This window comes from Acinonyx jubatus, chromosome E2, assembly GCF_027475565.1.
Source record: "Acinonyx jubatus isolate Ajub_Pintada_27869175 chromosome E2, VMU_Ajub_asm_v1.0, whole genome shotgun sequence".
NCBI lineage: Eukaryota > Metazoa > Chordata > Mammalia > Carnivora > Felidae > Acinonyx > Acinonyx jubatus.
In genome coordinates, this window is record NC_069396.1 from 55,535,584 (window position 1) to 55,556,200 (window position 20,617).

The following is a 20,617-nucleotide window of genomic DNA, read 5'->3' on the forward strand; positions in this document are numbered from 1 at the left end:
AGGGGCGCCCCGGGGCTCGGTCGGTGGAGCCTCTGACTTCGGCTCAGGTCATGATCCCCCACTGTCAGGCTCCGTGCTGAGAGCTCAGCGCCTGGAGCCTGCTTCGGATTCTGCCTCTCTCTCTGTCCCTTCCCCCTCGCACTCTGTCAAAAATAAAAATAAACGTAAAAAAAAATTTATTGGGGGGTAGGGAACAGTCTTGACCCAGAGAACACAAAGCATATTCAGAGAGTGGGAATTTCCAAAAAAAGACACGCCCAGGGATCCGCACCCAGAGAAGACCAGCACGCCTCCCCCATGCCCCCGCACATCCCGCCCAGAAGTCTTGGCCTTGCCCTCAAGCCCCAGTCCCAGCGAACATCGCGTTTCAACGGGTGCCTAAACAGTCCGCTCAGGTCACCGCCCTGTCAAGGCCCTCCGGATACTCTCAGTCCAGCGGCCATATTTGTTTTCCTCCCATTACCGGAAGCGCCCCTCCAAAGCTCCGCCCCAGCCTGCCTCCAGCGTTTGGGCCAAGGTGTGGCAGGTGCTTGCGTCCACTCCGTTGCCCGAAGCGCTTCACCTAGGCCCCGCCTCAACCCCGCCCTCAGCCATTGCCCGTCGGGGCCTGGCCAATAGACGCACCCCGCCCATTACCGGAAGCGTTCCCTCCAGGCATGTCCCATGCCCGATCTTCCACCTGCGCTCTTGCGCGGTTATTGAAAGACCCGGAAGCGGCTGGTCGAAGCGAAGGTCGTATCGACCTCAGTGGGTTTTGAACTTTCTGTTTTGTACGTGAGCGTCTCCAGTCAACGGTCGCACACGCCCAGCGCCTGGGGTCTCAATACACGTTAACGTCCCCTGCCCCGCGCCCCCTACCGCGGTTAAATGGCGTCGCGGGCACACCGAACCGTGCTGGCGGCACTGCCCGCGCGGGGGTCCCGGTTGGTTTCGGTTCGGATCTTTCGGAGTCGGTCCCCGCCTGTGGTGCTCGGGGCCCTAGGCCTTCAGAGGCTGCCTGCCGCCTTGTGTCCCTGGGCACCCGTGTCCCCCGCGCCGCGTGAGTCTCGGGAGATGGGCGTGCGGGGTGGATGGGAGCGCTCGGCGCCTGTGCCCGCAGCCTGGCGGGTCTGGGCCCATCGGGGCTCGGAGTCTGGCCCTGGGGTGGCGCAGACCCCGCCGCCTCCTAGGAATCCCCCGTGCAGCCCCGCATGTGGTGGGAGGAAGAATGTCCGGGAAGAGCGCGCTGTTGAGCGGGGGCTTTCAGGAGCGGGACCGAGGACGGGAGAGCGCGGGTCACGTCTCGCACGCGAGGCTGAGGGGCCTTGTGGAAGCGGTGACTGCGGCAGGGAGGCCAGGGATGAGGAGCGAGAGAGAGAGAATGAAGGAGGGAAGATGAGGGTCGACACAGAGGGACCGTGGGAGCGGACGCAATAACTCGGGAGAGTGGCAGGCGGAGAAAAGAGCGAAATGTGGAGAAAAGAAAGGCGCCCCAGGACAAGGGGAGCAAAATAGCGAGCACAAGCAGAAGTGGGGCCACAAGAGCCAGGCGCTTCAAACGCAGAGCGGGAAGGAGCAAAAGGTTGCGGGCGGGCGAGGCAGAGACACAGACAGCAGGAGAGGGTGGGATGACAGCGGGGAGAGAAACAGCGGTGCGAGATCCGATGGCGGTGCCAGTGAGCCGGGCGGAGGGGGTGTAGCCGGAAAGCGGGATTGGAACAGGGAGAGCAGAGGGGACACCCGTGGGGGCAGAGAGAGGCAGAAACGTATGGCGAGTGGAACAGTCAGAAAGACTGGGGGGAAAGAGTAGGACAAGGTGAAATAGGTGTGAAGAGTTCCCCGGAAAGTGCAGGTGTAGGGAAAGGAAGAGAGGAAAGGGGAGAAAGCAAGGGAGGAGATGGGGAAACACAGGAAAAACAGCGGAGAGAATCAGGAAAGAGGGAGACATGAACAGATTGATAGAAATACAGTGCTTCGCAGGGAGAAAAAAGGGGGAACCCAGGTCTGGATGAGTGGTGGTTGATGGGATATGGGTGATTAAGTTGTGATCCAGTGACCTGTGTCTTCATAAGGTTTTTTAACTTGAAATTTGCTGGTTTGGGGGCACCTGGGTGCTGAGTCGGTTAAGCATCCGACTTGGGGTTAGGTCAAGACCTCATGGTTCGGGGCGCCTGGGTGGCTCATTCGGTTAAGCGGCCGACTTCGGCTCGGGTCATGATCTCGCGGTCCGTGAGTTCGAGCCCCGCATCAGGTTCTGTGCTGACAGCTCAGAGCCTGGAGCCTGTTTCGGATTCTGTGTCTCCCTCTCTCTGACCCTCCCCCATTCATGCTCTGTCTCTCTCTGTCTCAAAAATAAATAAACGTAAAAAAAAAAAAATTGAAAAAAAAAAAAGACCTCATGGTTCATGAGCTCAAGCCCCATCGCTGGCTCTGTGCTGACAGCTCAGAGTCTGGAGCCTCTGGATTCCGGGTCTCCCTCTCTCTGTCCCTCCCCCGCTCGCACTCTGTCTCTCTCTCTCTCTAAAAAAAAATAAATAACAAGTGAAATTTGCTGGTTTGAATTGAACAGATGGGAAAAAGAATTACAGAACTCCTGCTTATATGGCTCGCGCATTTTATAATTATTTGCATCATAACATAGCTTGTATTTGCAACCTTAATCAGCCAGAGGGGAGAGACCTGTTTCAGTCGGTTATGGGTCACCCCCTTCTCTTATCCTGGGATGGCACGAAGGAGGTGGACTAGAGCAAGAAATTACTGAATCGGGCACTACATGATGCTTTTTAAAGCACTATCAAGTGTTTCTTTTCCTTTTAAATGGATTTAATTTTTCTACCTCTCTCGCATTTAATTATTATTATCTTTTTAAATAGAGGTAAATGTTAGTGTATTGGATATCTGGTGTTCTGTAAATAATCATTAACTTCTTCAATAAGCTTTGTTGACATCTCAAACCAGCCCTTATTATTCTTTTCTAAATAGGACGTAGTTGCAGTTTTTAAAGATTTGACCCCAGAAGACATTAGATTAAATGAAAATTGCTGATTAAAAAATATATATTTTGTGTAGTTCAGATGAGCAGCTCTCCATTCTTTCTACTTTTTGTCATATGTTGGAACATTTTTGCTAATCAGTGAATAATTTTACTATTTCACTGTGCACTTGGTGTGTCTATGATCTAGACAGAACCTAGTTTAGTAAGTTAGTCTAATATTGCACAACGTGTCTTCCTTGATGTGATTGGTCTATGAGTTAGGTGTCAGCTTTGAAGTAGATGCTCCCTCAAGTCCCCCTTGTCCATCGTCTGAATATGTTGAAGGTAGGCTGGGTTGACTTGGAACTTTGTTCCAACAGAACCCATCTATTCATGGTCAGGAAATGTGCTCGGAGCTCATTTCCATAGCTGACCCAAATGTTAAGCAGCAAATCTCTGTGTTTATCATTTTATATGTTTAAAACATTTCCCTATAAATTCCTGGAAAAGAGGCACTAATTGTTTGGGATTAATGTGACTAAAACCATGAAAGACGTTTCTTTGGTCAGGCATATTGTGAATGATGCTGGAATTTTGGAATGATACTGTCTAGAACTTGCATATAGTCTGCCATTTGTTGAAGTTTTTTATTTGTGTATTTTATCTGGCACAATATTGTAAAATTCTCCATAGTTTAGCTGATGGAAATTCTCTGGTGGAAAGTGTAACAAAGCAAAATCAGGGATTTATGACTTGCTCAAAATGATGTGTCTTATCCAATTACTCATTTATAATTAACTCTTATACCTCTCTGCTCCTCTCATTTTTCTGAAAGAAGTACTCTCCTGATGGCCTCTTGGTGAAATGTGCTTTCATTTCAGGAACTGTTGACATTCAGGGATGTGGCCATAGAGTTCTCTCAGGAGGAGTGGGAGTGCCTGGACCCCGCTCAGAGGGCCTTGTACAGGGACGTGATGCTGGAGAACTACAGGACCCTGGTCTCCCTGGGTGAGGATAGTTTCCCTGCAGAGGTTGGGAAATGTTCTAGGCTATCTTTGTGCTTCTTTCGGGAGGCGCTTGAGAGTCCCTGCCCTGTTTGACTGAGAGTGAAGCCCTGTTGATCCAGAAATGAAAAGCTTCACAATGAGGTGTCTGGATTTGAAGTGCCCCCTTTCTTCCGATGATGTGCTCACTACATGCAGGTTAGTGGTGGCGCTAGAAGTTGAGGAGACACAGGACTTTATGTCAAAACTTTAAAACATCGGATTGCCTGGTTTTACTCCTGTACTCTTGATTCAGTAGTTCTAGGAAGAGAGCTGGATATCTGCATTTGTCAAACATTCAAGCATTTGGAAGATGTAGGACGGTCACTGAACAAGTCTGTGAAATGCTATTCACAACCCGCCTGTGTTGAATGTCCTTGGTCTCAGCTGTCCAGGAACTGGGATTGATTTATGGAAAAGCTGCAGGACACCATCTACCGGTTTCCATGTCAGCAAGACCCTCTTTCTGAGCTGAATACCATCTCCACTGTGGAGGAAGGAAGAGCCTTGCACGGCCAGGAGTGGGGTGAAACTAGCGGCAAAACCCAGGTGGGTGGGAAGGTATGAAAGATGTGAAGGCAAGTGAGGGTCAGATGGCAGAGGGGAATTGACTCCCTGAAATGTTGTTTGGGACATTCTCCCCGGGTGGGAGAGGTGTTTGGAAAAGAAGAGTTGATCTCTTGTGGGGTCTCAAAGGAGGGTGTTATTCTCCTCCTTCACCCTCTTCTTGGTGTGTGCATGTCTCCTGCCCTCCTCAGTGGTAGTGCAGCTCCTGGCAGCAACAAGGGCAAAGTCTTTGTCACGACCCAGGCATGCCCTTCTCTGCCCCCAGGAGTCCTTACTGGTTCGACCTTGGGGAGCACATGGAGGGCTGTTTGTAAGGGGCGTCTTCCTTCGTTGCATCTCCTTCTCTAGTCAGTCACACAGATCTTAGGTGAGGCCCCCTTCGTCCTGACTGTGGGCCTTCTCCAGCTTGTATCCTGTTTCATGTGCTTGAGTGACCTGTCATGATGGGAACACTCTTTGCATCTTGGGCCAGAGGCAGGTGCATGGGCTGTCCCAAGCCCTCTGCCTGCTCCATGCCTCTGCCATTTCTTCATTTCCACTTTCACGCTGTAGGGGCATGTGTACTGGGAATGGAGTGGGTGTTTCAAGATTGTTACTCAGCAGTGCTGTAAAGACAGTGTGTGGCGGGGGGCGGTTGGGTGGGGGGGCCTTTGTTTGATCCCCAGTCCTTCATGGGGACTGTATTTCAGGCTTTGGGCCATCAGTCAGGAGTCTGTAGGTAGATCCCAGGTCCTGTTTCAACATCCCACAAAGTATAACCCCTTTCCTTAGTCTCTTATCTTCTTTGTCTCTGTCTTGCAGGTCTTCCTTAGTCTGGGAGTGTGGGGAACCTTGGCTGTCCCTGATTTCATAGTCTCCTAAGTTTGTGTGGTTTTGCCTCTGAAACTTTCTGGGTTCTGAAATACACTTCCTCATCATCTGAACTTTTATTCTCGCATTTTGTGCTGTGATAACCCACCCTTTAGGTGCTGGACAACTTGTGTGGTGAACTCTGCCATGAGGAGTTTTACTGGGTAAAAGAACATTCTGCATGGAGAACACTTAGATTTAGATGTCACAGCAGCATCCTACTAAGTGGAGTTGTGCCCCCGAAGCACCTGAGTAGAGTGGTGAGCATGTTCCAGGATGCTGGCATCTAGTGTAGCATGGGAGCCTGGCGTAGGGCTCCAGTGTCCTTCCAGTTTTTGGAGAGTCTCAAAGGTGTCCCTTGAGGGCACTGGGGCGATGGTGATAGAGTTCACTGAGGATCATCCCCCTTGATTTGGCATGAGCAAGTACAGGAATTTATTGTGAGGAGATCATTGCCTGCCTTCATAACCCCATCTATGAGACTGTTGACCAAATTATTGTTCATGCAACAATGTTCATTCCATGTGTATACCCTTGTTCCTTCTTCAGCAAATAAGATTTGATTTATTGTGTTGAACGAATTTATGAGTTCATGATGCCTACATTATTGACCTCTACCCTATTTCTTTTGTTGAAAATGCTGTTTACTTTGTTCTTCAGGTTTCCGTGTATTATAAATGAACTTGTTATTTAAATATATAATCATTGGTTATGTATTTTTTATGACACCCATAAGTGTTCTTTGTTTTGTAATTGTAATTTGTTGGGCTGTTTGACCATGGAATGAATATTATTTCATATAATTATAATTTGTTCCTGGATGTTAAGGGTTATGGTGGAGCTGTTATCCAAAAACCTATAATAACCTCTGGAATTTGCTAAAAATATCATCATAGTTATTCTTCCTACATCTGTTTTGCTTGAGTTAATACTTGTCTATTAACAAATACTTTCCCATATGAATGAATTTGGATTTTATTGGATATCTGGAGAATATTGTTATTGTTATAGTGACTGTATTTGTCCCTTAAATAGAAAGAAATGTATCTATAATTTGTTTTATAAGATATTTCAGTTTCTCTATAGTATATTTTAAGTTTTCTAAACATAATTTGTTGGATTTGGATGAATTTTACAGAGTTTTTATTTCAGTTAAAATGTTTTATTTTAAAAATCATCTCCCTACCTAGGTTCACGATGTAATTCTGGGTATACTGAACTAATCGTTAAATATCTTATTTTATTTAATAGGAACATAGCCAATATCTTGCATTTCATATAGTTTTTCATCACTGTTACTTATGACACAGATTTCCACACAATTTTTCATGTTCTGGGAATCCTGTTATTCATTAATTCATAAAGAGTGCTTTGTTCTTAGCTATTCTCTTGTTCTCTGGCTGTTATTTGTTCTTATGTTGTTTGTCACCTCTGCACAGCCACCTCCTCCACTGATTTCCTGGAACCAGCAAATACTGTTTTTGTCCTTAACTGCTACTTATAAAACCGCCTTCATTAGAAGTTATTCCTTGCTCTTGGTCACGTGATCCTTAAGGTTCTCTGTTGTCCACTAATAATCTTTGTGAAGTCACGATTTGTTAATTTTGGGCAAGTGTACATTAATTTTCATTTTTTCATGAGAACTTTTAGTTTATCGATACATATAATAAAAACCCTCCTCACCTCATCTCTATTTCATGTGTGGAATTACATCGAGAAATCCAGTGATAGAGTATCAGGGTATTAGGGAAGGCCAGCTTAAGAGACACTGTTATTTTTATATGTTATAAACACACTTAGCTTCAAAATTTTCACATATTAAAATTGGAAAATACCTATTTTTACTTATTTATTCTCTTAGATTGCTAATGTTCATTTTTATTTTTATTATTATTTTAAAAAATTTATTGTCAAGTTAGCTAACATACAATGTATACAGTGTGCTCTTGGTTTTGGGGGTAGTTTCCCTTGATTCATCACTTACATATAACACCCAGTGCTCATCCCAAAAAGTGCCCTCCTCAATGCCCATCACCCATTTTCTCCCTCCCCCATATCCCCATCAACCCTCAGTTTGTTCTCTACATTCAAGAGTCTCTTATGGTTTGCTTCCCTCCCTCTCTGTTTGTAACTATTATTTTTCCCCTTCTCTTCCCCCATAGTCCTCTGTTAAGTTTCTCAAGTTCCACACATGAGTGAAAACATACAATATTGGTCTTTCTCTGACTGACTGACTTCACTTAGCACAGAAGACATCCAGATGACCAACAGATACATGAAAAGATGTCAATATCACTCATCATCAAGGAAATACAAATCAAAAGCACACTGAGATCCCATCTTAACACCAGTCAGAATGGCTAAAAATAACAACTCAGGAAACAACATGTTGGCGAGGATGTGGAGAAACGGGAACCCTCTTGCACTGTTGGTGGGAATGCAAACTGGTGCACCTGCTCTGGAAAACAGTGTGGAGGTTCCTCAAAAAATTAAAAAATGGAACTACCCTACGACCCAGGAATAGTATTACTAGAAATTTATCCAAAGGATACAGGAGTGTTGATTCATAGGGGTACATGTACCCCAATGTTTATAGCAGTGCTTTCAACAATAGCCAAATTATGGAAAGAGCCCAAATGTCCATCAACTGATGAATGGATAAAGAAGATGTGGTTTATATATACAATGGAATACTACTTGGCAATGAGAAAGAATGAAATTCTGCCATTGGCAGCAACGTGGAAAATACCTATTTTTAATCCATTGTGAAATTAATCACTTAGATTGTTAGCTAGTTAAAGAACATTTTATTATAGTGGAACTCACATAACATAAATTAACCATTTTCAGGTGAACAATGGCATTTAGCGCATTTACCAGTTGTTCAACTACTCCCTCTGTCTAGTTGTTCATTTCCATCACTCCAAATTAACATCCGTTACCCATTAAGCAGTTTTTCCACATTTTGCTCCCTCCCCAGTCCCTGGAACTACCAGCCTGTGTTCTGACTCTGTTTATTCTTTAGACTTCCCCTTTTCAATATTATCTTGACTCTTCGGGGCCCTTTGCAGTTTCATATGTAATGGATCATGTTTTCTATTTCTCCAGGAAAGGTTTTTGGAATTTTCATACTGTGTATATAAAATTTCTAGACCTCTTTGGTGAATATTACCATCTTAAAAATATGAAATCTTCCAACCCATAAAATGTGGAATGTCTTTTCCATTTATTTACGTATTTCTCTCAGCAGCATTTTATGCTTTTTAGTCTTATAGGTCTTTTACCTCCTGTATTAAGATTATTTCTAGGTATTTTATTTCTTGGATGTTTCATCATATATGGAATAATTGTTAACATTTGCTTCCCATATTGTTCATTATAGTGTAAAGCACAACTGCTTTCATGTGTTGATACTCTTTCCTACAACTTTCCTGACATTATTAGGACACATCATTAGAGCAGGTTGTGTGTGTGTGTGTGTTTTATGCAATTTTTTATATATCGGATTATGTCACCTGGACATAGAGATAATTTTTCTTTTTCTTCCCTAATGTGTATTTTAAAAATTTCTTTCCTTTTGGGGCGCCTGGGTGACTCAGTTAAGTGGCCGACTTCGGCTCAGGTCATGATCTCACGGTCCGTGAGTTCAAGCCCCGCGTCGGGCTCTGTGCTGACAGCTCAGAGCCTGGAGCCTGTTTCAGATTCTGTGTCTCCCTCTCTCTGACCCTCCCCCGTTCATGCTCTGTCTGTCTCTGTCTCAAAAATAAATAAACGTTAAAAAAAAGATTTAAAAAAAAATTTCTTTCCTTTTTTTGTCTTTTTGGTCATATAGAACTTCTGGTACATTGCTGGATAACATTGATAAAAATGGGTATTCATGTCTTATTCCTTATCTTGAAGGGAAAGTGTTATTCTTTCACCATTGATGATGGTATTAACTGTGGATTTTTCATAATAGACCTTTAAGAAGTTAGTGAAGTTCACTTCTGTTTTTAGTATGCTGATGTTTTTATCATGAAAGAGAGTTCTGAATTTTTTCAAATATGCTGTAGACAATGAGATGATTACGTAGGTTTTTCTTTTTCTCTTTTTACAAGAATCAGATACCTAACCAACTGAGCCACTCAGGTCCTTTTTATTTTTTATTTATTAAAACAAATTTTTTTTTTAACATTTATTTATTTTAGAGAGACAGAGCATGAGCAGGGGAGGGGCAGAGAGAGAGGGAGACACAGAATCTGAAACAGGCTCCAGGCTCTGAGCTGTCAGCACAGAGCCTGATGGGGGGCTCGAATTCACAAACCACGAGCGAGATCATGACCTGAGCCGAAGTCGAACACTTAACTGACTGAGCCACCCAGGTGCCCCTCACCTAGGTCCATTTTAAATGTTATTGCATTTATCCAGCTAAAATAAGGGCTTCATATTTTAGCTGAAAAATCAGCTCTGGAAGTTATTGTGTGTCCTTTGTACATGATGCTTCTCCCTTCCTGCTTTTAAGATTCTACTTTTACCTTTGCCTTTCCACATACTGATTATGCTTTGTCGCAGTGTGCATCTCTCAGGTTTTAATTACATGTTCACTGAATTCTTAGATTTGTAGGTTCATGTCTTTTAACAGTTTAGAAATTGTCTACCATATTTCTCCTAATATTCCTTCTGCCTCCTTCTCTTTCTCCTTTCTTTGAGGGACTCCCATTGTTCATATATTGGTCCCCGTGATGTTGTCCTGCAGGATTATAGACTCTGTTCATTTATATTTGTTCTCTTTGTGCTGCTCAAACAAGGTAATTTCAACTGATCTCCCTACCAGTTTGCTGAATCTTATCTCTGCCTCATTAAATCTGTTATTGAACCTCCATATGAAAATTTACTTTTCAGTATTTTACATTTCAAGTATTTTACATTTAAACTTGAGAATGTGTTTAGTTTCATCTTCCACCTTCTACCTCTTTACTGATACTCTGTTTATTTAAATGCTGATTTCCTGATTTCTTTTTAATTCTTTGTCCATCATTTCCTTTAGTTTAAATAGTTGATTTAAAATGTTTGTTTAGGGGGCCTCTGGGTGGCTCAGTCTCTCTGTGTCTATCAAACATAAATAAACATTAAGAAAAAAAATTAAAAAATAAAGTGTTTGTTTAGTAAGTCCAGAGTTTGGGGTTCCTTAGGGCCAAGTTTTGTTATTTATTTATTTACTTTTCTGTATGGGTCGTACTTTATTATTGTGTTGCCTTCTTTGTACCTTCTTGTTAAAAACAGGACATTTTGAATGCTGAAACTTTGGAGATAATAATATTCTCCCTTTCTAGGGTTTTTTATGTTTCTTATGATTGCTGTGTATTTCTCTCAACAAATTTTGTGTGGCGTATTTTTGTTGGTGTGTGTGGCTGGTGAAGACTTTGATTCACATCTTAGTTAACTAAGTGATTCAACAGATTTCCTGAAACCACTGGAGCCAAATACAAACAAACTTTCCACACTTTATAGATGCACTGTATGTGTGTGCTGGAGAGTGCATGAAACACACAGGGTAGAAGTTTACGATGGTGCTTTACCCTTCACTTCTGCTTGCCCAGAATCTGATGGTCAGCAGGAGGGTAAAAGTTTAGGGGGGCTTCCCATGTCTTTTCTCATATGCCTGGTTCTGGCATGCCTGTAACCTTCTAGAGTCCCTGGAATATGTAGGGGATTTTCAAAGCCTTATTCCCCCGTTTTTCTCTCAGAGTTTTCGTTTGTCCCACTGTTTGCCCCAACTGTTACCCTTGCCCTAGGTGGCAGTGGCTACTACACTTACCTTTAAATGTTTGTGACAAATGGCCCTTGGTTGTCACTTCCACCTAGGTAAAGAGCCGAGGTAGGCCAAAGAAAGGCCAGCACTTTATGCCAGTTCAGGGAGCCAGCAAACAGGTTAATGAAACAAATGACTAGCCACAATTCTTTAAAGGTCCTGACTGTCTCCTATGGTTTGGGAAGTCTGTACCCTTGCAGGCTCCCATCTTCAAGGTCACTTCCTCATTGGGGTGCAGGGCACAGAGCTGGGACAAGTTAAAACAGCTACCATTTTCTAAAGAGTGTGTCTGGTTGTTGGAATCCTGTGATTAATTTCCAGAGGTCTTATAAAGTTCATTATTACAGTTTTTGCTAGTTTATGTCCTGCTTTTGTAGAAGGAGGTACATATGGAGTTCCTTTCTTGGCCATTTTGATGTCACAGTTCCTCATTGTTAGTCTCTATAGTATTACATATTTATCAGAACTTCTATTTCAAATGGGAGATTTCAACATATTTTCCATTTATGATATTGTGTGCTGCTTCTGAAATACAACCTGTTTTTTTCTTATGTGTGAATTATTTAAAAATCTAAAGTCTCTATATATTTTTATAAACATACATATTAATTACTGCTAGATTTGTCTGGGGTTACAAACATGTTTGTTTTTTCATGATTAATAGATAATTTTTAGCATATATTATGGAATATGAACACAGAACACTGATTATTACATTGCAGTGTATCTATTCTGCATGGATGCAGTTTTATAGTGAGTATACAGAAGAATATACTGTTATTCTTAAATCTTTGATTTTTAAAAAAGTTTACTTATTTTGAGAGAGAGAGCATGTGTGAGCAGGAAAGGGGCAGAGGGAGAGAGAGAATCCCAAACAGGTTCCATGCTGTCAGCACAGAGTCTGACGCAGGGCTTTATGTCATGAACCATGAGATCATGACCTGAGCGGAGATCAAGAGTCAGATGCTTAACTGACTGAGCCACCCAGGTGCCCCTTAAATTTATTTTAATGTTTTAATGTTATGTACAATATGTATTTGATAATTAGGTTTAATGTCTATTTTTCTTTTTTAAAAACACTTTCAAATAAAAGTTTTAATTGCTTAAAATATTTATTTTGAGAGACAGAATGTGCATGAGTGCATGTGAAGAGGAGAGGGGCAGAGAGGGAGAGAATCTCAAGGAGTCTCCATGCTGTCGGCACAGAGCCTACATGTGGCTTGATCCCATGAACCATGAGATCATGAACCGAGCTGAAATCAAGAGTTGTACACTTAACTGAGCCACCCAGGTGTCCCTCTATTTTTCTTTTAAATATGAGCCACCTTCGCCTGGGTGGCGCAGTCGGTTAAGCGTCCGACTTCAGCCAGGTCACGATCTCGCGGTCCGTGCGTTCGAGCCCCGCGTCAGGCTCTGGGCTGATGGCTCAGAGCCTGGAGCCTGTTTCCGATTCTGTGTCTCCCTCTCTCTCTGACCCTCCCCCGTTCGTGCTCTGTGTCTCTCTGTCCCAAAAATAAATAAACGTTGAAAAAAAATTTTTTTTTAAATAAATAAATATGAGCCACCTTCATGCCTCCTGTTGGTTCCTGTGAGCTTTGGGGTGACTGTGGAATTTGAGTTTTTTAGGGGTTATAACTTTTGATCACAGAGTATTTGTAAATAGAGTTCCTTGAAAATAATTTGAACTGAGTGTAATCACCCTTTCTTTATTAAGGAGTCTTATGCCCTTTGCGTTTCTAAACATCTGCATACCATGGTTGAGAAAGGTAATAGCTCTGTTAATTATGAGTTTCATTTTTGGTATAATACTTTTCATTATAAAATATTCATCTTCGAACTCTGGTTAATAGGAAGCATATAATTCTTTATACCTTACAGATGTCTTTACTAGATGTATGAGCAAAGGATTTCTACCCAAAGAGGACATTAATAATGGGGAATTATTCCAAACATTAATTTTGGAAAGACACATAAGTCATGAGTTTGATGATTTTGATTTGAGGAAAGTCCAAGATGTGAACAAATTTGAGACTTAGTGCCTATATGAAGAAAAAAATTATGGAGATACTGCAACCCATTACACAAATCTCACCTGTAGAGATCAACAGTATCGTAAATTCTGGATAAATATTTTTATCAAGCACAATGTTTCTAAAGGAAGAAGTACATCTCAGTATTACAAACATGATATGACAAATAAGGAATTAAAAAACGAGATAGGCTATTCAGGAAACAAGAACAGGAACTCTTTGGACAATAGGCTTGTATTAAGCTTTCGTTCACATCTGGCTGAACTACAGAGATTTCACACCCAAGAGGAAATTTATGAAAGTAATCAAATTGAGAAGTCTACCAAAAAGTCCTCAGTTTCACAACTTCAAAGGATTCTTTCTAGTGTCAAAACCAACATTGTTAATAGACATGGGAAGGTTCTTATGCATCCTTCATTACTGACACAACAGGAGAAGACACCAATAGAGAAAAGCCTTACAAATGTAATGAGTGTGGGAAGTCTTATCCATTGCTTGACCTTTAGCTAATCATCAAAGAATTCATTCTGAGCAGAGACCTTGGTGAACCGCATGACCTTGGTGAACGAAATGATTGTGGCAAAGCCTTTAAGAGGTTCTCAAACCTCAGGAGGCATCAGAGAATCCATACTGGAGAGAAACCATGTAAGTGTTATGTATGTGGTAAAGATTTTACCACACAGTCACACCTTTGGGGTCATGAACGAATTCATACTGGAGAGAAGCCTTATAAATGTAATGAATGTGGCAAAGCCTTTAAGCATGTGGTAAGGATTTTGCCACACATTCATACCTTTGTATTCATAAAAGAACTCATATTAGAGAGAAACCATTTAGATGTAATATATGTGATAAGAAATTTATGATACCTTCACAGCTTCGGGATCATGAGCAAATTCATACTGGAGAGAAGGCTTACAAATGTAATGAGTGTCACAAAACCTTTTCTAGTGGTTCAGATGTTGTTCAACATAAGAAAACCCATTCTGGAAAAAAAACAACTTATAAATGTAATCAGTATGGTAAAGATTTTATGGCAGTCATACCTTCAGATTCGTGAGAGAATTCATACTGGAGAGAAGCCTTACAAATGTAATGAGTGTGGCAAGGCCTTCAATTTTACTCAACTTAAGAAAGTTCATGATGGAGAGAAACCCTATAAATGTAACATATGTGCCAAGGCCTTTAGTCACAATTCAAGCCTTACGGTTCACCAAAGAATTCATACTGGGAAGAAACAGTACAAATGTCATGAATGTAGCAAAGCCTTTAAGCACTACTCAAGCATCAGTAAGTACCATAATACACACAGAGTGAAGATACAAATGTAAAGTGCGTGGTAAAACTTTTATTAAATATTAATACCTTTGGAGTCATGAGAGAATTCATATTGGAGAGAATTCATAATGGAGAATTCAAATTCTATTGCACTCATGAGATTCTTCCAAATCTCATAAATGTGGCATATCCTTTAAGCACTATTCAAGCCTGAATAGGCACCACAATATACATAGAGTGAAATATAGATGTAGAACACGTGGCTAGGCTTCTATTGAATGTTCTCAGCTTTGGAGTTGTAAGGGAATTTATACTGGAAAGAAACCTCACCAAAGAACGTAGCATGGCTTTCATGCCATGACCTGGCCTCAGGATTCACCAAAGATTTCATGTTGGAGAAAACCCTACAAATATAATTAGGTGGTAAATTGCTTAAGCAGGTTCCACAACATACTGTGCATGAGAGAATTATTACTGGTGATAACGAAGTCTAGTTCTCAGGGATTAATAAAATCAAACATTACACTTTGCAGGAAAATTAAAACTCAAAATGACTTAAAATTCATGAGATGATGGGTGTCAAAGGAACAGGGACATCTGTGGAATTGCCCACTTATCTTCAATTTATACAGTCTTTTAGATTTCTTGATGAGGAGACTTTATTATTGACTTTGGACCTGCGTTGAAAATCTGGTAGTGATGGTCTTCATCATGGACCTTTCATGGGTTGCCATGTCACTGTCTGTGATAGAACCTTTTGTTTTGGTCCTAATATAAGTGGTTTTTTGTTTTTAATTTTTAATTCACTTGATTCATTTCTGGCATCTAGGAAGGCAGTTAACTTTGGTACATTAGCTTTGTATCCTGTCCCCTTGCTATATAATTGCATACTAGTGTTTTATCTCCCATACTTCGGGGCATAATATGAAATAGTTGACTACTGTGGTGACAGATGCCATTGTTTTGTTCCTGGCATATAAAGAAAGGACTCTCTCATCATACTAATATTGAGTGAATCTTGCAGTCATTAAGTACAACTTGGTCATGGGCAGGTCCTGTTGTACTATGTTGAAATCACAGTATCTGGAGTTATACTAAGATCTCAGAAGCTTTACACATAACTGATATTGACTTAGAAAAATAAATCTCTACACATAAATTGAAACTGGTCACAGCCAAAAGTATAAATATCGTATTTATACCATAAATACCATAAATTGGTTATGAAAACACCTAAATGTATATCTAGATTATTGGAAGAACATCCCCAACCATCTTTTTCTGTGTATCATGTTGATTACATGATGCGATTTTTTTTTTTAACACCCCCAGTAGGTTTAAGTCTGCAGCCTGCTGCTAAACAGGATGTGAAGGTACTGAAATCACTCAATACTATGACTCTGAATCATCTTTAGAATGGAAAGAGTAGTAGGTCCCACCCTAGATTTGTGAGGAATAAAGACATTAACTGCCCTTATAGCATAGAATTTTACATTATAGGTGTACTGTTGTCCTTACCTGGAGGGTTTGCCTGAGGGGGAGGGGGGGAAAAGGTAACATGGTATCTATTTCTTAAACAAATCTGATGAATTTTTCCTGTATCCATTTTTCTTACATGGCTGATGCAGTCCCAGGACCGCAGTACAATCTGGGGTTGTCATGTGAGATTCTCATGTGAGATTCTCACATGACATGAAGGAACGCTTTATGATGCAGCATAAGATGAATTTTACAAGCAGTGAAATTCTCCATAAACAAAATGGATCCATGACTTTCATGTATAATTGCCTTCTTCCCAACTGTTGAGAGTTCAATGAAAGTTCCACAAGTCACTTGTTTGTGAACACGGGGGTCCATGCTGTGAAACCTCTTTCATGCCAACATGGCTGGTAGGCAGTATTACATAATACAGCATAATCTACAGAATCTACCTTCTGAATATCCCCAAATTGATGTCCAGCACTGCTTTTTGTTTGTTTGTTTTAATGTGCATGAATTAAATGCATGGAATGATTTGATAATAGGATTCAATTCTCTTTCGGTTACATGTAGGATATTTGCAGACATTTAAAACTGAGGATGCACAATATAAATGCAGTCAAGTAAAAAAATCTATGAAAATGGTTTCTGGGTGTCACAATCTTGAAAGAATTTTTCCCAGTGTCAAAACCAACACTGGCATCAATGTAGGAAAGTTTTGATCCCTTCTTTGTTGATAACAAAATATCACAGTTATACATATTACAAAGAAACTACAAGTGTAATGAACTTGGAAACTCTTTAGACAGGACCAATCTTCACTAATTAGAAATTCATACTGGGGAGATCTTAAAACTATACTCGTGGGCCACTGTATTTAACCAACAATCAAACATTACTAAACATCAGTAAATAAATACCTCAGAGAAATCTTAAAATGTAACAGATATGGCAATGTTTTCATCCAAAACTCAATCCTAGTGGGATGATCACATTACTTTTAAATAAAAACTTGAAAATTTTACAAGTAATGATACTCAAACCTTAGTAAATGTGAAGTAATTCAAATGTAATGAACATCACAAGGCTATAAGCAATGCTTAAAGCTTATAAAATGCCACATAATTTATATGGTAATGAAACCTTACAAACTTAATATAAAAAGTTTTGTATCCAAAATGCCTTTATGTCTTCAAATATTCTTTTTTTTTTTTATTTAACGTTTATTTATTTTTGAGACAGAGAGAAACAGAGCATGAACAGGGGAGGGGCAGAGAGAGAGGGAGACACAGAATCCGAAACAGGCTCCAGGCTCTGAGCTGTCAGCACAGAGCCTGACGCGGGGCTCGAACCCACAGACCGTGACATCATGACCTGAGCCGAAGTCAGACGCTCAACCGACCAAGCCACCCAAGCGCCCCTGTCTTCAAATATTCTTAGTGGAGAATTCATCTTTAACATGTATAGATTTTATAGAAACATATTTTATGGTGGGTATTAACTCATGGATATTGTATTAAAGATTACTGAAGGTATAAATGAGACTTTTGGAAAGTTGATAATTTAGCTTCACTTTCCATAGAGTTCATATGATGAGAATTCACATGCCTATTAAATGGCCCTGGAAATATTGCAAAGGTATTCGTTAAATGACAGTAAATCCAGTTTTCTAAAGAATATGTACCTTGGCACAAAAACAGACACATAGACCAATGGAATAGAATAGAAACCCCAAAACTAGACCCACAAACGTATGACAAAGCAGGAAAGAACATCCAATGGAAAAAAGACAGTCTCTTTAACAAATGGTGCTGGGAGAACTGGACAGCAACATGCAGAAGGTTGAAACTAGACCACTTTCTCACACCATTCACAAAAATAAACTCAAAAAGGATAAAGGACCTGAATGTGAGACAGTAAACCATCAAAACCCTAGAGGAGAAAGAAGGAAAAGACCTCTCTGACCTCAGCTGTAGCAATTTCTTACTTGACATATCCCCAAAGGCAAGGGAATTAAAAGCAAAAATGAACTACTGGGACCTTATGAAGATAAAAAGCTTCTGCACAGCAAAGGAAACAACCAACAAAACTAAAAGGCAACCAACGGAATGGGAAAAGATATTTGCAAATGGCATATCGGACAAAGGGCTAGTATCCAAAATCTATAGAGTTCACCAAACTCCACACCCGAAAAACAAATAACCCAGTGAAGAAATGGGCAGAAAACATGAATAGACACTTCTCTAAAGAAGACATCTGGATGGCCAACAGGCACTTGAAAAGGTGCTCAACGTCGCTCCTCATCAGGGAAATACAAATCAAAACCACACTCAGATATCACCTCACGCCAGTCAGAGTGGCCAAAATGAACAAATCAGGAGACTATAGATGCTGGAGAGGATGTGGAGAAACGGGAACCCTCTTGCACTGTTGGTGGGAATGCAAATTGGTGCAGCCACTCTGGAAAACAGTGTGGAGGTTCCTCAAAAAATTAAAAATAGACCTACCCTATGACCCAGCAATAGCACTGCTAGGAATTTACCCAAGGGATACAGGAGTACTGATGCATAGGGGCACTTGTACCGCAATGTTTATAGCAGCACTCTCAACAATAGCCAAATTATGGAAAGAGCCTAAATGTCCATCAACTGATGAATGGATAAAGAAATTGTGGTTTATATACACAATGGAGTACTATGTGGCAATGAGAAAGAATGAAATATGGCCCTTTGTAGCAACATGGATGGAACTGGAGAGTGTGATGCTAAGTGAAATAAGCCATACAGAGAAAGACAGATACCATATGTTTTCACTGTTATGTGGATCCTGAGAAACTTAACAGAAACCCATGGGGGAGGGGGAGGAAAAAAAAAAAAAAGAGGTTAGAGTGGGAGAGAGCCAAAGCATAAGAAACTCTTAAAAACTGAGAACAAACTGAGGGTTGATGGGGGGTGGGAGGGAGGGGAGGGTGGGTGATGGGTATTGAGGAGGGCACCTTTTGGGATGAGCACTGGGTGTTGTATGGAAACCAATTTGACAATAAATTACATATATTGAAAAAAAAAAGGAATATGTACTTGAGCGGGATTGTAATATACACCTTACAGAACATTTAGAAATAGAAAAGAAACAAAAGAAACAATTTTTTATGATTAGTTACTTTGGATAAGAGTAAATTTAATAGGTCATTTTGTATCAAAAACTCAATTATGAAATGTTTAGAAATTTTCAATTAATATATGCGTTGGGTTCTGCTATGGCCTAGACAGTATTAACTTTTTCTATTGTGGATTTTGATTTTTTCCCCCCAGAAATTTGATGTACTCAAGTCTTAAGTTTCTCAAAAAAAAAAAAAATCACCTTTAAAAAATGTAAAGTGAATTTGAAGTTATATTTAGAAATTAAGCGCCCTACTCTTGATTTCAGCTCAGGTCATGATGTCATGGTTGGGAGATCGACCAAGGAGCCTGATTGGGATTCTCTCTCTTCCCCTCTCTCTGCCCTCCCCACTTGTGTGCACATGTGCACTCTCCCTCTGTCAAAATAAATAAAGTTAAAAGAAATTACTGAGAAATAAATTATGTCACAAAGATTTACCTCAAGTTACTTGGGCTTATTAGTCACCTTAGTGTGGAACACGGTGACAAATATAAAATACAATTCAGATCTTCATTTTATTTATTTATTTATTTATTTATTTATTTATTTATTTAGCAATAGTCTTAGCCCCCATCTCCTACATCCCAGGTCTTGGGCCTATGAACATCTCTGGAAATGAGCACAGGATTGAGGGATTGAGCACGTAGTGAATGTAGATAGAGATGGAAGTGACGTTCTGAAAAATATTGGTAAAAGCACATTTCACATAAGCAGAGTACTGTATTTCACATTTCAGTATGCATCCCCTGCACACACAGGGGCACTCCTTGCTTAGTTAAACTGCTTAAAGTCTAATGCAGGAGACATTTGTGGATCCAGCCATGGCCCCACATCACTCCCCAGGTAGAACCTGGTCCCAGACCGGGCAGTACTCCCCTCTCCCAGGATTTGCATCTCTACCTCTTCGGGAAAAGAGGTTTTCTTCAATTAGGTTCTTAATTCCAAAGTAGTAAACATTCTGTGTTAAACTAGTTGCAGGTATACAATATAGTGATTCAACAATTATAAAACTTAGTGCTCATCATGATAAATGTGCTCTTAATTCCTATCCTTTATTTATCCCATCCCCGATCCACCTCCCCTCTGGTAAGTTTCAGTTTGTTTCCTATAAAGTCCATTTTTGGGGTTACCTCTCTTTTCCTCCTTTATTCATCTATTTCGTTTCTTAAGTTCCACATATGAGTGAAATCATATGGTATTTGTCTTTCTCTGACTTTTCACTCAGCATTATACTCTCTAGGTCCATCCAATGTTGCACATGCCAAAATTTCACTATTTTACGGCTGAGTAATAGTCCCTTGTATATGTACCACATCTTTATCCATTCATTTATCATGGAAACTTCTCTGCTTCCATAATTTGGCTACTGTAAATAATACTGCAATATACATAGGGGTGCGTATGTCCTTTCAAATAAGTGTTTTTGTATTCTTTCATATTTACCAAGTAGTTCCATTTCTGGTAGGAA

General features: G+C 40.7%; 1 protein-coding gene and 1 pseudogene across 1 annotated transcript; both read left to right on the forward strand.

Annotated features, from left to right (window-relative positions):
• Positions 1-764: 764 nt before the first annotated feature.
• LOC113597999 (zinc finger protein 354C-like) lies at positions 765-7,273 on the forward strand (the record flags this gene model as incomplete). The annotated part of the gene is made up of 3 exons (XM_053211021.1): positions 765-923; positions 3,835-4,545; positions 5,529-7,273. Coding segments are annotated over 2 exons (378 nt in total), but the record flags the coding sequence as incomplete, so codon positions are not given.
• LOC128313176 (zinc finger protein 85-like) lies at positions 4,408-16,590 on the forward strand (annotated as a pseudogene).
• Positions 16,591-20,617: the final 4,027 nt, after the last annotated feature.